The following is a 12,707-nucleotide window of genomic DNA, read 5'->3' as shown; positions in this document are numbered from 1 at the left end:
TGTGTGTGTGGTGGTGTGGGGCGTGTGCGGAGAGTGAAGGGGCGGAGGGGCGAGGGGCGTCGGGGCGGGCGGAATGGCACATGGGAGCGTGGATAGAGCGAGGGCAGGCCAGCGCTGGCGGGCCCCGGGGGCGGGGGAAATGGGGGGGTGGGGAAGGGGCTTAGAGCAAAGTGTGGGCTGTGGGACCAAGAGGACCCCGCGAGTGCGACCGCGGAGGAGCGCAGGAAAGAGAAGGGGTGGTGTTTAGAAACACCGGGGGAGGAGTGCGCCACGCACCGTCGGACGGGCGCGACGGGGCGGACTGGCGCATGTTCCGGCAATCGACGCTGTGGGGCTCGTCGCCCTCCTGGATCGCGCCACGGGGCGAGGCGTCAGGAGTCGGTAGCACGGACAGGGAGGGGGCGAGGGGCGAGGGCCATGTACAAGGGGGGAACGGGGGGGTGCAACATATACATGCATATGGCTCACGCCGCACCTCGCCGCCGCCCGCTCGCCGCTCCGCGCCGCTTGACTGGCGCTGCCCCTCGGCGTCCGCCGCGTCCTCCCCGCCGCCCACTGGCCGCGGCAGGCGGCCCCCTTGGGCGGCCTCGCTGGAGCGGTCTTGCAAGGCGACGGCGCCGTGCTTTTGCGGGGAAGAGTTGGCCTCGTCGCCCCCGGAGGAGGGGTGCAGCGTCGCGTGAAAGGGGCAAGGGACGCCGACGGGCGCCTCCTCCGCCACCTCCGCCTGCACCTCCGCCGGCCCCGACCCCGCGCCCGCCGGTGCCTCCTCCATCTCCGCCGCTGCGCCCGCGGCACTCGACGGCGTTGACTCATGCAGAGACGCGCCTGTGTAGTAGAGGACGGGCTCGAGCGGCTTCGACGGGACGTCGCGCTCGGCGTCTGGCTGCGGCTTGGGGTCCCCTTCCTCCTCCCCCCCCTCCTCGAGGAGCAGGCGGGAAGAGTCTTGGGCGCCGGGCGCCGTCTCGCCGGCCGCCGGGGACGAAACGGCACTTGCGGGCGGCGTCACGGGCCTGGCCGTCGCGGGTACGCGAGCAGGCACGCCCCTCGCCTCGCCCAGCCGCAGAGTCTCGTCTAGCTTGCCAGCTAGTCGCCACAAATCTTTCATTACAGGAAGATTGCCGGGCGATATTCCTAGCTCCTGCCTGAGGCCAAATAGCGGCGGCGCACTCAACTCATTGTCTCGAGCTCCTCGTGGTGGTTATCCTTTGGCCGCGTTGGGTAGCGAGCTTTGGTGTAACCCGAGCCACGGAGGCGTGTTTTCTATTGTTATATTGAAGAAAATACGTAGATGCCGCTGTGCGCTGGTCTGAGAGAGGTTGAGGTGCGAGCCCTGGAGGCCCTGGGGATGGGTTCACAGCTGTTGAGCGCTGTCAGCGCGGTGTTTCGACACCGATATCGTTCAAAAGAACGCTGTTCAAAATCGTGACGCTGTTCACGCTTCTTTCTCTCGCTTCACAGGTAAGTAAATAAAGCGGAGCAGCTGCAGCTAAACCTTTGTGTTCACACCTGCACGAGGGTGTGAACAATAACGATTTCGGCCTTAGCCGTCGGCATGCCAATAGCGTGCTAGCCAAGTAGTACGCACTTGGATTCCGAGGGTGTCCCATCACAAGTTCGGCTGTCGACAGACACGAGTGTCCCTTAGTCGACAGCACCCGCCTTTGGACGGTGCTCTGACTGCTTTCGATTATATATTTTTGTCTTTTTGGTTCGCACGGCTAGAGGTTGGCCTCCCACCGTTGTGAACCTAGTCTTGCCCGAAGGAGCCGCTCGTCTCTTGTCGCTCCGGGCAAACGCGCGCCCGATCGCCCCATTCAGCACGTGTGAAGGGTATCCGAGCGCCGTAAACTCCTTGAGCTTGCTCGTCACGCTGAGCGTGAATCCCTCGTCATCGCTCGCCATCGCGAATGCTTCACGTCTGGAGGGTGCCCCCGCCCTTTTCTCTGGGTGGGTGGTGTCGGCGCTCCAAGAGTGTGGCGCTCTTGGGAAGAGGTTCCTCCTTTCCCCCCGCAAGGCGAGAGAGAGAGACACACACACAAACACAGGCGGGCCCAAGACGCATAAGCACAGACAGTCGAGAAGGGAGTCCAGCGACAGTCAGAAGTCAGCACTGCGTCTCCCAGCAAGGCGAATGCGACGACGGCCGTCTTGAGCGCCCTCTCCGGGTTGGGGTGTCCTCGATCGTGAGGTACGCAGGCCTTTTTCCTTTTGAGCTAGCCTTCGATGGTATGACACAAACGCAAGGCGGACACACACATGCCACATCGCTCTCGGGCCCACAGACATCCCGCACACCCACCGCCCCCGCTGGGGACACCCAGAAGCACTAGAGGGGGAGGACGGCTCGTACTAGGGCTCGTAACTGAGGTTCGCTGTCAGCGGACAGTCCTCCTCCCCTCCTCGGCCATTCCAACGGCCAGGCCGCTCGCTTAAGGCTGATTGGCTAGACGCGCGGCCTACCTCCATGGGGCTCTTGGCACGGGGGGAGATGTCAATCACGCTCCCGGGACGCCGGAGAGATCGGGTTGGTCTCCCCCGCCTTCAGCCCTGACACCCGACGCTCGGGAACGCCATTGTAGATCCACAATGCTGTCTTAAGGTCCGACCTGTGGGCACCGCCTGCGCTCGGCACCGGGCACCGCCTCGGTATACAAAATGCGCCTGCGGGGCGGACCCTCACAGATCACAGCTCACAACTGACCATCGTCCCTCCGCCCCCCGGCTTTTTTCTCTGTTTTCTCTTTGTTGCTTGCTTTCTTTCTTTCCCCCGAGAGGGTGGTTGAGCTGTCGAGCAGCCACATCATACACCGGCGGCGGCTTCTATCTCTTCACCGGCCTCGCTCAACCGCACGAACGCGCTCTCTCTCTCGACTGTGGGTGGTTGAAGACACGTAGACACTGTACACATATATGCGCGCAAGTCAACTAACCGCCCTTCTCCTGCTCAATCAACCCACGAGAGGCACGCTGCAAGCCCGTACCCGCGTCATCAAGCCATGCACATTCATCACGCTGTTCAAAACCGCACCCGCACGCCGCCAATTGCGCCAAAAGTTCTTAGTTCCAACATTCACCGCCTCCTGCGCGACAACGACCTGATAAGTGCATCGTGAACGCCAACTTGGCACCAACCCGATGCGCGACGTATCAAGATCGCCTTCGTGGCTCATCGCAAGACCTTTGTTGTCACAACCAGATCTTGAGTTGGACGGGGGCCAACACTTGACAGCTCTGCGAGCAGCTGGCAGGCGGGGGCGCGAGGCCGGCGCCAGAGGAAGAAGCGGAACGATAGCGTGGGCATGGCGGCTGCGTAACGACAGCGTCTCCACCCCAGCTGTACGTCCCGCAGACGCCGAATCGCGTGTGCGCGCTGCTCGGGGCCGTGGGAGGTCTGTGTCGCACGCGTGTGCGACCCCGATGGACGTCCCGTTCGATACGACTGTCTGTATGAGTGTACAGGAAAGTAAAGGATGGGCGGGCGCTTCTGCTCGGCTCCAGCGAGTAGACAGGACAGGTGTTCTCATCACAGAGTAGAAAAAAATTGTTCCAGTCTTAGCCAGCAAAAGGGAGCACACACGACTTAGCAAGTCCGCACTAGCGACTGCCACTCGCCTAACTAACCATGCCTTGTGACAAGTTGTCACATAAGTGCTCTCCCATCACAGAGTAGAAGGACCTGACCTCGGGGCCTCGATGTGAGCCCAAGCGCTGGAGACTGGTATATCGACTATCGTGATTTTACCTCACACCCATTGCTACATACCGCGGACCCGAGCGCGTGACGGCCGTGCATCCCGCGTGCCATGTCCATGGATTGTAACTAAGCGCGACGAGTTTCACGTTCTCTCGTCATGCTTTCAGCCTCACTGCTCGCATTGTGCCTCTTCGCTGCGGCTGGCTCTCACCCCGACACGTCCGCGGCGGGCGCAGCGGCCCGCTGGATGGGGTACAGCTCCTGCAGCTCCGACCGGATCCCGAGCGAGTAGTGCCCCTCCTCCGTCTTGGCGAGCCAGCCTCCCGCCGATAGCTGCTCGAGGCAGTCCTCCGTCTCGTCCATGCTCATCTTTCCGCCCTTGAGGTCGAGCCGCACGTTCTGCGCGTCCGTCGCGTCGACCGCCTTGCCCTCGGACGCCTTGATCGCCGCGACGAGCATGTGGAAGAACTCGCGCTGCGGCTTGCCGAGGCTACTGCCGACACCAGCCTCGTCGTCGCGGAGGTTGACCACGCCATAGTAGAGCACCCCCTGCAGCTTCTTCTGGGCGACCTTCATCCCGAGCGGCTCGAGCTCCGGGCCTGTCGCGCGGCGCGGGGCGGGCTTGGCGAACTCACCGCCGCGACCTGGAGCCGATCGCTGCAGCGCGCACGCGCGCACGGGCGGCGGCGGCGCGCACTGATCTCCTCGAGTAGAATCTTGCGCGCCTTCTCGAGCTGCGCTTCGTCTGACCCAGAGACGTTCACCTTGTTAGCCTTTGCGTCCTGGGCGTGTGCCTCCACACACGCTCGGCACTGCGCGAGCATCTCCGCCTCGCTCATGAAGCCGTGGTGGAGCATCAGCTGGAGCAGGTTCTGCGCAGCGGGAAATGGAGGTGAGCGCAACGGCCGGGCGGCGCCTCGCAGATGGCGGGAGCGCACCCGGTGGACATCGCAGTACCGCTGGGAGGAAACCATCTATCACAGCGCGCTGGGCACACAAGCGCGCTCCCGCCCTCTGGAAAAGAATTCTTATCGCGTAGCAAGCTGCCCCTCCCTCCCGACAAATTCCGCACACACGCACACACACACACACACACACACACTCGCACCTGGGTACCCGAGGTAGGCGGAGAACGCCCAAGCGATGCAGATGCACTGTGTGTGCTAACGCTGATCGCTGTCACTAAACACAGCTCACAGCACACAGGTACACACGCGACGCGGGAGGGGCGTGCAGGGCGAGACGATCGGGATCGAGGAGTCCCGTACCGCATGCGATGCGGCAAGCCATGCGCAATCGACCCCCTGTGCCCTGACACCCCAAAGCCAAACGACCAATCCAGTGCAGGCTCATTGCTCAAATGTGCTTTTGAAGGTTCACACAAAGCCGTAAAAAGTACCTCGCACTATCTATGGTCTATGCCGCGGTTTACGCGCGGGAGCTGCCTAAAAGGCAAAAGCGCACCAATCAGGCAATCTCCTTGCGAGGAAGGCCGTTAGGTACAAAGAAACGCGGGATAAGGTGCGTTCCGCCTTCCCGATTTCCGCGTTCATTTTTTGGTTATAGTAGAGTTTGCGGCCAGGGTCTCTCTTTCTTTCAACACCCGTCCTAAGGCACGAAGTCGCTCTCTCTCTCTCTCTCTCTCTCTCTCTCTCTCTCTCTCTAGTGCTCGATAATGCATCCGTCTAGTGTGTGTGTGTGTGTGTGTGTGTGTGTGTGTGTGTGTGTGTGTGTGTGTGTGTGTGGTGTGTATAGATTGTCGCGAGCGGAACCCTCGCGTGTCGCCGAGAGCAGTGTTGTCCTCGCTCCTCTACTCCGTGTGCGTGGCATCGCCGGCCTGCCCCCCGAGCAGCGCCATCACCTGGAGCGAGGCAAGCGGGGCGGGTCAGCACGCGCCCGGGCACTCGTCTCCCGGTGGGACAGGGGGGTGCGGGCGCCTCCGCAAACGACGCGTCGGCTATCGCGGCGAGCAGCCGGACTGGGCGAGCGGCGGCCGCGCCCTCGCCTGCCGCCAGAGGGAGGTGCAGGTGTGTGATCAGTGAGGTGTGTGTGTGGAGCCAGAGGGGGGGTGGCGGGTGAGCCTAGGCGACGCGGAGGCGGGGAGGAGTGGGGCGCTTGCTCACCGCACAGCAGCCTGCCGACCGCGAGCAGCGCCGCCTCCCCGCTCGCCAGCTGTCCGGCCGCCTCCTCCTCCGCGAGGTGCGACTGCGAGGGGCGGGCGCATTTGGGGAGGGACGAGGGAGGCGCTGGCACTGGCTCTGGTCAGGTCCGGGAAGGTGTGGGCCCTGCCTCAGCGCGCGCGCCTCGACATGCCGCAACACAGCCGCGAACCCCCTCGCGCCCACGTACACGGCGTCGCCCGACAGCCGGTGCAGCTGCTGCCTCGCCTGACGGAGCGGCGGCGGCGGCGGCGGGCAGGTCGGGTTTTCAGCGAGGAGAGGGATGGCCTTGGAGGCGGTCGGCGCGCCTGTCCCCCGTCGCGCAGCAGCCTCTCGATCGTCGCAAGCGTGTCGTGAACTGCGGGCGGGGAGGGCGCGGGCGCGGCACTTGAGCCACGCAGACGGTGCGTCCGGCGCGTGTCCTAATCGGCTGGGGCAGGAAGCGTACCCGACTGAAAGAAGGGCTCGATGAGCGGCAGGACATCCTCTGCTGGCAAGCCCTGCAGGTGGTCCAGCGAAACCAGCGGGTCAATAAGTTCACCCCAAGGGGGGTTGAATTGCCCTCCCCATTTTTTTTCGGGGGGGGGGGAAATTTTTTCCCCCCCGGGGCCCCCGAATCCAGGGGCCCAATACCCAAGCCCCCAAATCCCCCTAAGGTTGGGCCCCAGGGGAACCCAATTGGGGAGGGCTCGTTGGCCCAAAGTTTTTTTGGGGGAAAACCGACCGAAAAACCAACCGAAACCCCCCCAATTTTTTTTTTTTGGGGAGGGGTGGGGGGGAAACCCCTTTTGCAAAATCCAGGGCCCCTTTCCGGCCGGGGGACCCTTTCTTTTGGGGGGAGTTTTGCCAAGCCCCCCCCCCCCCCCCCCCCCGTGTCGCGATGCGCTCCCCGCTCACGTTCCCCTGTGTCCCTGATCGTCTCTCTCCACCTATCATCCCAACTCCTCGGGCGACCGCGCGGCTGCGCTACTCACAGGCAGTCTCCCTGCCTCAGCTGTTACAGGCACCACCCACCGACCAGTCTCGACGACGAGCCGCGGCAGGGCTCGCTGCGCCGCTGCACAGCTTTACGCCACAACACAACATATCAACCAACGTAACCTCCCCCTTAGTGACCCACCCTTGCGGGCTCAGTTGCCGCATTAGGAGCCTTCGCACCGCGAGTGGGCTCAGGTGGGATCCATGGAGAGAGAGGTTCCATACACAGCCGCACTCTACACACCTTACCCCCTCTACTCGGGCGGCATCGTGGTGAGACCCTGGGCAGTCAGAGAGGCTGACAGTAAGTGGCGGGCTGAGAACTCGGGCCTCTCCCGACCCGCCATCGCTGCCTAAGGGAGGATCCTATCGGCCACTAGACCATGACAGATCAGAGGCGCACACGCCCTGTCCCAGCTCCCCCACTCCTCACACTGGGTTTGCAGTGCGCGGCCTCGCCACCTCCCTACCAGGGCAAACCCCCTCTCTCCCCCTAGGTGCTGCACTTGACGTCCATAGAAGGCGCGCGGCAGAGGCGGGAGGGAGGCGGGGAGAATCTAGCTCGCTCTGGCAGGGAGGCAAGGGTGTGATAGAGTGTTTGGGTGAGAACAGGCGGAGTGTGTGTGCCTGTACGCGATTGGGAGAGCACTTGTGACAAGGCATGGTTAGGCGAGTGGCAGTCGCTAGTGCGGACTTGCTAAGTCGTGTGTGCTCCCTTTTGCTGGCTAAGACTGGAACAATTTTTTTGAGTGCGGTACGTAGCGGTCCCGGTATGTAGCGCGACCCCCGCTACATATCGTCCGGTGTATTATGTAGATCGGTCCGGGGCGGTACATATCGGTCGGCGCGCTACATACCACCTCCGGAGGCGATATGTAGCGCTCGGGATATATATCGGTCAACGCCACGGTGTGAATTCCTTCCCACCCACAAAGCACATATCGCCTACCGACAGTGTGTCACACGGCCCCGGGCGCCCGGTCGGTGTCCGGTGTCCCGGGCCGCGCGCGAAGCAATTAGAGATTTTGTGGTGTGCTGGTGCGTGGTGGGCCATGGACGATCAATCCTAGCTGACTTCAGAAGAGCAAACTCGCACCTCTCTGAGTCGCAGCACGGTGTACACCCACGCGTCATCCACACGACATCACACAAAAAGCGCCGTCACGTATCGATCGCGCGATGGGCGCTTGCCGAGGCCGGTCGCGTCGTAGATTGCGTCAATCCAGCGCATGTTCTCGACCGAGTCGGCCGGCGTGATCGGGAAGCGCGACCTGCCCCTGACGGCAGCCGCAAACGCGGCGAGCTGCAGCTCGAAGGTCGGCGCGCCGTCTCCGTAGACGCGCTCGGTGCGGGCGGGTGCGCTGTCGGGGTGGACGGAGAGCGCGTGGTAGATGTGCGGGAAGAGGTAATTTGTGAGCGAGAGGGAGCCGCGCGAGGCGGTGAGATGGACGTTGAAGCCAATGGAGAGCGCCGAGGAGCGCAGCACCGCCGTCACCCCCTTTGGAAAGAGGAGCGTCGCGCTGGTCCCGAGGTCGGCGCGCGAGCCGTCCACATCCTCCACCGCGGAGGCGTTGAGCAGGCGCAGCGGCTCTCCGAAGAGGTACCTCGCCACGCTGACCGTGTAGCATCCCTGGCCCATGAAGTTGCCGCCGCCGAGGGAGACGTCCATTTTGGCGGGAGGAGGGCCCTCGGGTCGCTGCAGCCGCAGGGCGGAGCGCCCGGCGGAGAAAAGGGCGTCCGGGCTCGGGAGCCCAGCCGTCACCTCCAGCGAGGTTGGCTGGCCCAGCTCGCCGCTCCGCATCACCTCCTTCAGCCGCGAGGCGATCGGGTGGAAGCGCCAGTGGTAGGCCTCAGCGAGCACCAGCGAGCGGCTCTTTGCGAGCCGCGCGAGCGATCGCGCCTCGGCGGCGTTGGACGCGATCGGCTTCTCGACGAGCACGTGCTTGCCTGCGCGCAGCGCGGCGGCGGCCCACTCGTAGTGCAGCCCGTTGAGCAGCGGGAGGTAGACCGCCTCCACCTCCTCAAGGCCGAGCACGGTGGAGTAGGTGCCGTGCTTTTGGATGCCCCACTGCTTCGCGAGGGCTGCAGCGCGCGCAGCGTCACGCGCTCCAACAGCCACAACGCGCACTGCACACGGCAGCCGCGAAGCGGGATGGAGCAGGCCGAAGGGTGCGATCTTTGCAGCACCGAGGAGGCCGACACGGACCGGCGAGGCGTCAGCGTCAGTGCACACCGATCCAGGCGTCAGCATGCGGACGACGCGCTGCCACACGCCTCGTAGGCTGTATGCCAGTGCCGCAGCCAATAATGCTGCCACCAGCAGGCGCGGCCGCAGCATGCGGTGCCCGTTCTTTGCCACCAAAGCGTGTCTTGACTTCGCGCCGCTGGCTCCGGCGGCCGCTGTATCGAGAATATCTCTCCCCGAAGAGGTCTCGGGTGCTCGAGGGGGACGCGTTGGGTCTGTGAGGGCTCGCACCTCAACCTCTCACAGACCAGCGCACATATTTTCTTCTCAATAACAAGGCTGTGAACCCCCCCCATCCCGGCCTCGGCACCTCACTCAACCTCTCATGGACCAGCGCGCAGCGCCATCTGACGTATTTTCTTCTCATGTTCTCAATAACAGGTCTGTGAGCAGAGCTTTTATACAGGCTGCAGGGAGCAACTCGAGAAGTCGAGATTCTCGAGAGTTCACGCGGAGTAGGCTGGGGCTATACCAGATACGACTCGGGGGCCGCGCTGAAACACCGAGATAAGAATTTTCTCCGCACGCTCGGTGTGCACAAAAACATAAACTCTTCCAATCAAGAACACAAACGCAGAACTTCGCCTCGCACTCACGCGCGATGGAAACACACAGGAAGGAACCCCCCCACACTTTTTCTTTCCTCAACGCGCGAAACGCGTCTCACCGGGTCGCACCGGCAACATCCTACACAGGCAACATGCCGATCGGCGGAGGATGAAGATGGCGCGGATGGCTTGTAGGCTTGTACAGAGCCTAGGGCGCTATAGGGGCGACACGCCAACATGATCACGTAGGCTATGGTTTTTAGACGATGATGTGCGCGCATGACCAGGGCGTCCCATGCCCACGGCGGATCGCCTCTCTGCGCTCAGCGGTCGACGGCAACACTCTGCATCTTTTAGCCAAACGCGAAGCCGCTGAGGACGCTGTGCCACACGTCCCCCCTCCGCACGCACGCGATGTTGCTCCAGGCGCGGAAGTGCTGATAGCGGTCGTCCCAGCAGCCGGTCAGTCTCCACAGGCGCTCGTGCCCCGCCCAGTAGCAGTCCATCCCGCTCGATTCGAGGCTACCAATCACGTCCCGCAGCGAGGCGGAGGCCCAGTGTCCGATCGCGTGGTACTCAAACTCGAGGTAGCGGACCCGGGTGAGCACATCACGCGCTCCCTCCAGCACGAGAGCGTCGTGGCCCTCGGCATCCGTCGTCAGGATGTCGATCACGCTGCCGCCAAGCGCCAGCCGTTCCGACTCCACGAGGCTGTCCACTGTCCGTAGCCGGACTGAGACCACCGCCACCGGAGCATCGGCGGGCCGCTTCGCTCTCCGGTCTGGCGCTCGGGTGTTGTAGTCGATCCCGACATCCTCCCGCCCGGCGTGCGCAATAGCGGGGAAGTCAGCCGTCTGGCGTTCTGCCGCCATGGCTGGCGAGGTCATCGCTGCCTGGACCACCCGGAGGGCAGCGCCGCGCCCGCCACCGCGAGGGGCGTCGAATCCGAGTTGAGCGGCGGTTCGGTTGATGAGCGCTATGTTGGCGGGCAGCGGATCGACGCATACCACCGTTGGCCCCCTCGACGGGGCCATTGTGGGTGTGGGAGTGCCTGTGGCTGGTGGCGCACACGCCCGGCAACGACCACAGCCAACGTGCTGGGCGCGCAGTGCGTCGGACCATTCGCCGAGGAGGGAGCGTGTCGCACTGCCGGCCGGTCCTCGCGTCCAAAGGTCTAGAAAACGCACCGCGTCGTATCCCTTGTTGCAACCGACCACAACCACAGTCTTTGCGGGCCGCGAGTCGGCGTCACGCATGAGCTTCACCCACGCGCTGCGAGGGCAGTGGGTCTGGCGCAGGTTCTGGAAGAAGTTGTCCGCGATGGCGCTGGCGTTGCACGATGGAGGGTTCTGTGCCATCATGTCGATCGCACAAGGTGTCTCGCGCAGTGGGGCGGCCCCGGCCTTTCGGCAACGGAAGTCGGAACGAACGGCAATCGGACACGCTCAAGACTTGACTCTCTTGACCTGCTCTTGACTCATCAAGTGAGCACTTGAGCACTGCGCTGGATAGGGTCAATTCCGCATGGTACGGGACCCCTCGATCGTCTCGCCCTCCCTCGCTACGTGTGTTCATTGGGGTGCGGGTGGGTGGGGGTCATGTAACAAACTCAAAGAGTCTTGAGAGTGTCAAAAAACGTTGAAAAGAGTCCTTGACTCTCTTGAGTCTTGTCTGATGTCGTCGTCGTAGTCAGTCTCGACCAAGGCGGAACTGCGCTCGCACCTTGCATTTCTACAACCGCAGAAAAACCGCCTCTGCGCGCCTCTGCGCATTCACCGTGACGCACGCCTGAAAGTCGGTTGCACGCGGGTTGCGCGCTTTGCACGCCACCTCTGCTTGCGCCTTGCGTCGCTCGAGACAGCGAACGAGCGCAGCGCCAGAGCTCTTGCGGCGACGTCCCGGCCCTCTAGAGCTTGCTCGCCGGCGCGGACGACCGCGCCACTTGCGAAGAGCGCTCGACGAGCGTAGCGAGCGTCTACGAAACACGTGGGATAGGGTGAGGCGCACGGGCTTGCGCGCCGACGAGTCGCTGCGCAGCGCAGCGCCTGCGCTGCCGCGGCGATCTCCCGCGCGACCTGCGCGGCGGGCGGCCCCTTCCCCTTCCAGCTGCTCACGGTGCACTCGACGCTGCTTGCAAAGAGCAAGTAGCCGACCCCGATGCCGGTCGGGCACACGGGGCCGAAGGAGAAGGAGGCGACGGAGGGCTGGCGCGCGCCCGAGGTGGAGATTGTGCTTGCCGACACCTCGGACCAAGCTTGGTGCAGGAAGAGGGCGGGGGTGGGGGCGCCGCTCGACGCGGAGAGTGCATACAGGGCGAGGAGGTGGCGCTCGTGCCCGTGGCCTGCCGAGAGAGAGGGAGGGGAGCGGGGTCGGGACGCGGCCGAATTGCGCGGCTCGCCTCCCCCTCCGGCCAGAGAGACACCTCGCTGGCAATCCCGCACCACCTCGCGGTGCGACCGGACGGCAGCCGCGAGCAGCTCTGGCAGCCGCGGCGAGGCCTCGTCCCGCAGCAGCTCGGCGACGAGCGCCGCCTATCGCGCGTCGCACCGAGAGGCTCGCCGGCCGAAGGCGGGCGGCGCTGCGGCGGGAGGGCGCTGGCGGCGGGCGGGCGAGCGCCGTCTCGGACGTGACTGACCGGATCACCTCCGTGCGGCCGTGCGAGAAGGCGAGCGTGGAGCAGGCCTGGTGTAGTCAGCCATCGATGGTTCACTCACGAACTCAGTCGAGGGCGAGCGTGGAGCAGGCCTGGTAGACGGAGCGGAGGCCGCCCTCGTCGAGCCGCGCCCACGCGAGCTGGACCGAGAGCTGGACGAGCGAGTCGAGCGGCGCACCGTGCGCCTTAGCCCACTCCGTGCCGAGGCAGCCCACAGAGAGAGGCGCCAGCTCGAGGGCGGCGTCGCGCTCGGCATGCTGCGCCGCGGCGGCAGAGACGGCGGAGCTGAGCGGAGGCGGTAGGCGCCACTGGAGGAGAATGGCCTCCTGCACGAGGGAGGGACAGGCCGCTGGGAGGGGGGAGAGGGGGAGGGGGGGGGAGGGGAGGGGAGGGTTGGGGAGGGAGGTAAGGCGGGGGGGGGGGGGGGGAG

General features: G+C 64.4%; 4 protein-coding genes across 4 annotated transcripts in view; all 4 read right to left on the bottom strand.

The window, feature by feature from the left end:
• Nucleotides 1-1,105, bottom strand: part of EMIHUDRAFT_108024 (hypothetical protein) — a gene marked incomplete at both ends in the record, with an annotated part of 6,288 nt that extends 5,183 nt beyond the window's left edge. Inside the window, one exon of the mRNA XM_005756283.1 lies at nt 476-1,105. Within this exon, the coding sequence (XP_005756340.1) occupies nt 476-1,105 (630 nt within the window). The remainder of the gene's footprint in view (nt 1-475) is intronic.
• A 2,629-nt stretch (nt 1,106-3,734) lies between these two features.
• EMIHUDRAFT_466318 (hypothetical protein) lies at nt 3,735-9,169 on the bottom strand (the record flags this gene model as incomplete). The annotated part of the gene is made up of 6 exons (XM_005756282.1): nt 3,735-4,293; nt 4,392-4,566; nt 5,599-5,699; nt 5,818-5,899; nt 6,040-6,081; nt 7,997-9,169. The coding sequence occupies 6 exons, from the start codon at nt 9,167-9,169 to the stop codon at nt 3,902-3,904; spliced, it is 1,965 nt and encodes a 654-aa protein (XP_005756339.1). The 3' UTR covers nt 3,735-3,901.
• An 808-nt stretch (nt 9,170-9,977) lies between these two features.
• EMIHUDRAFT_221696 (hypothetical protein) lies at nt 9,978-10,982 on the bottom strand (the record flags this gene model as incomplete). Its single annotated transcript, XM_005756281.1, has 2 exons — nt 9,978-10,517; nt 10,812-10,982. The coding sequence occupies 2 exons, from the start codon at nt 10,980-10,982 to the stop codon at nt 9,978-9,980; spliced, it is 711 nt and encodes a 236-aa protein (XP_005756338.1).
• A 548-nt stretch (nt 10,983-11,530) lies between these two features.
• Nucleotides 11,531-12,707, bottom strand: part of EMIHUDRAFT_221695 (carnitine O-palmitoyltransferase) — a gene marked incomplete at both ends in the record, with an annotated part of 1,494 nt that continues 317 nt past the window's right edge. The window contains 5 exons of the mRNA XM_005756280.1: nt 11,531-11,599; nt 11,700-11,965; nt 12,047-12,155; nt 12,268-12,306; nt 12,379-12,603. Of these exons, the coding sequence (XP_005756337.1) occupies nt 11,531-11,599; nt 11,700-11,965; nt 12,047-12,155; nt 12,268-12,306; nt 12,379-12,603 (708 nt within the window). The remainder of the gene's footprint in view (nt 11,600-11,699; nt 11,966-12,046; nt 12,156-12,267; nt 12,307-12,378; nt 12,604-12,707) is intronic.

This window comes from Emiliania huxleyi, assembly GCF_000372725.1.
Source record: "Emiliania huxleyi CCMP1516 unplaced genomic scaffold EMIHUscaffold_98, whole genome shotgun sequence".
Taxonomy (NCBI): Eukaryota; Haptophyta; order Isochrysidales; family Noelaerhabdaceae; genus Emiliania; species Emiliania huxleyi.
This window is presented reverse-complemented; position numbering and strand designations above follow the sequence as displayed.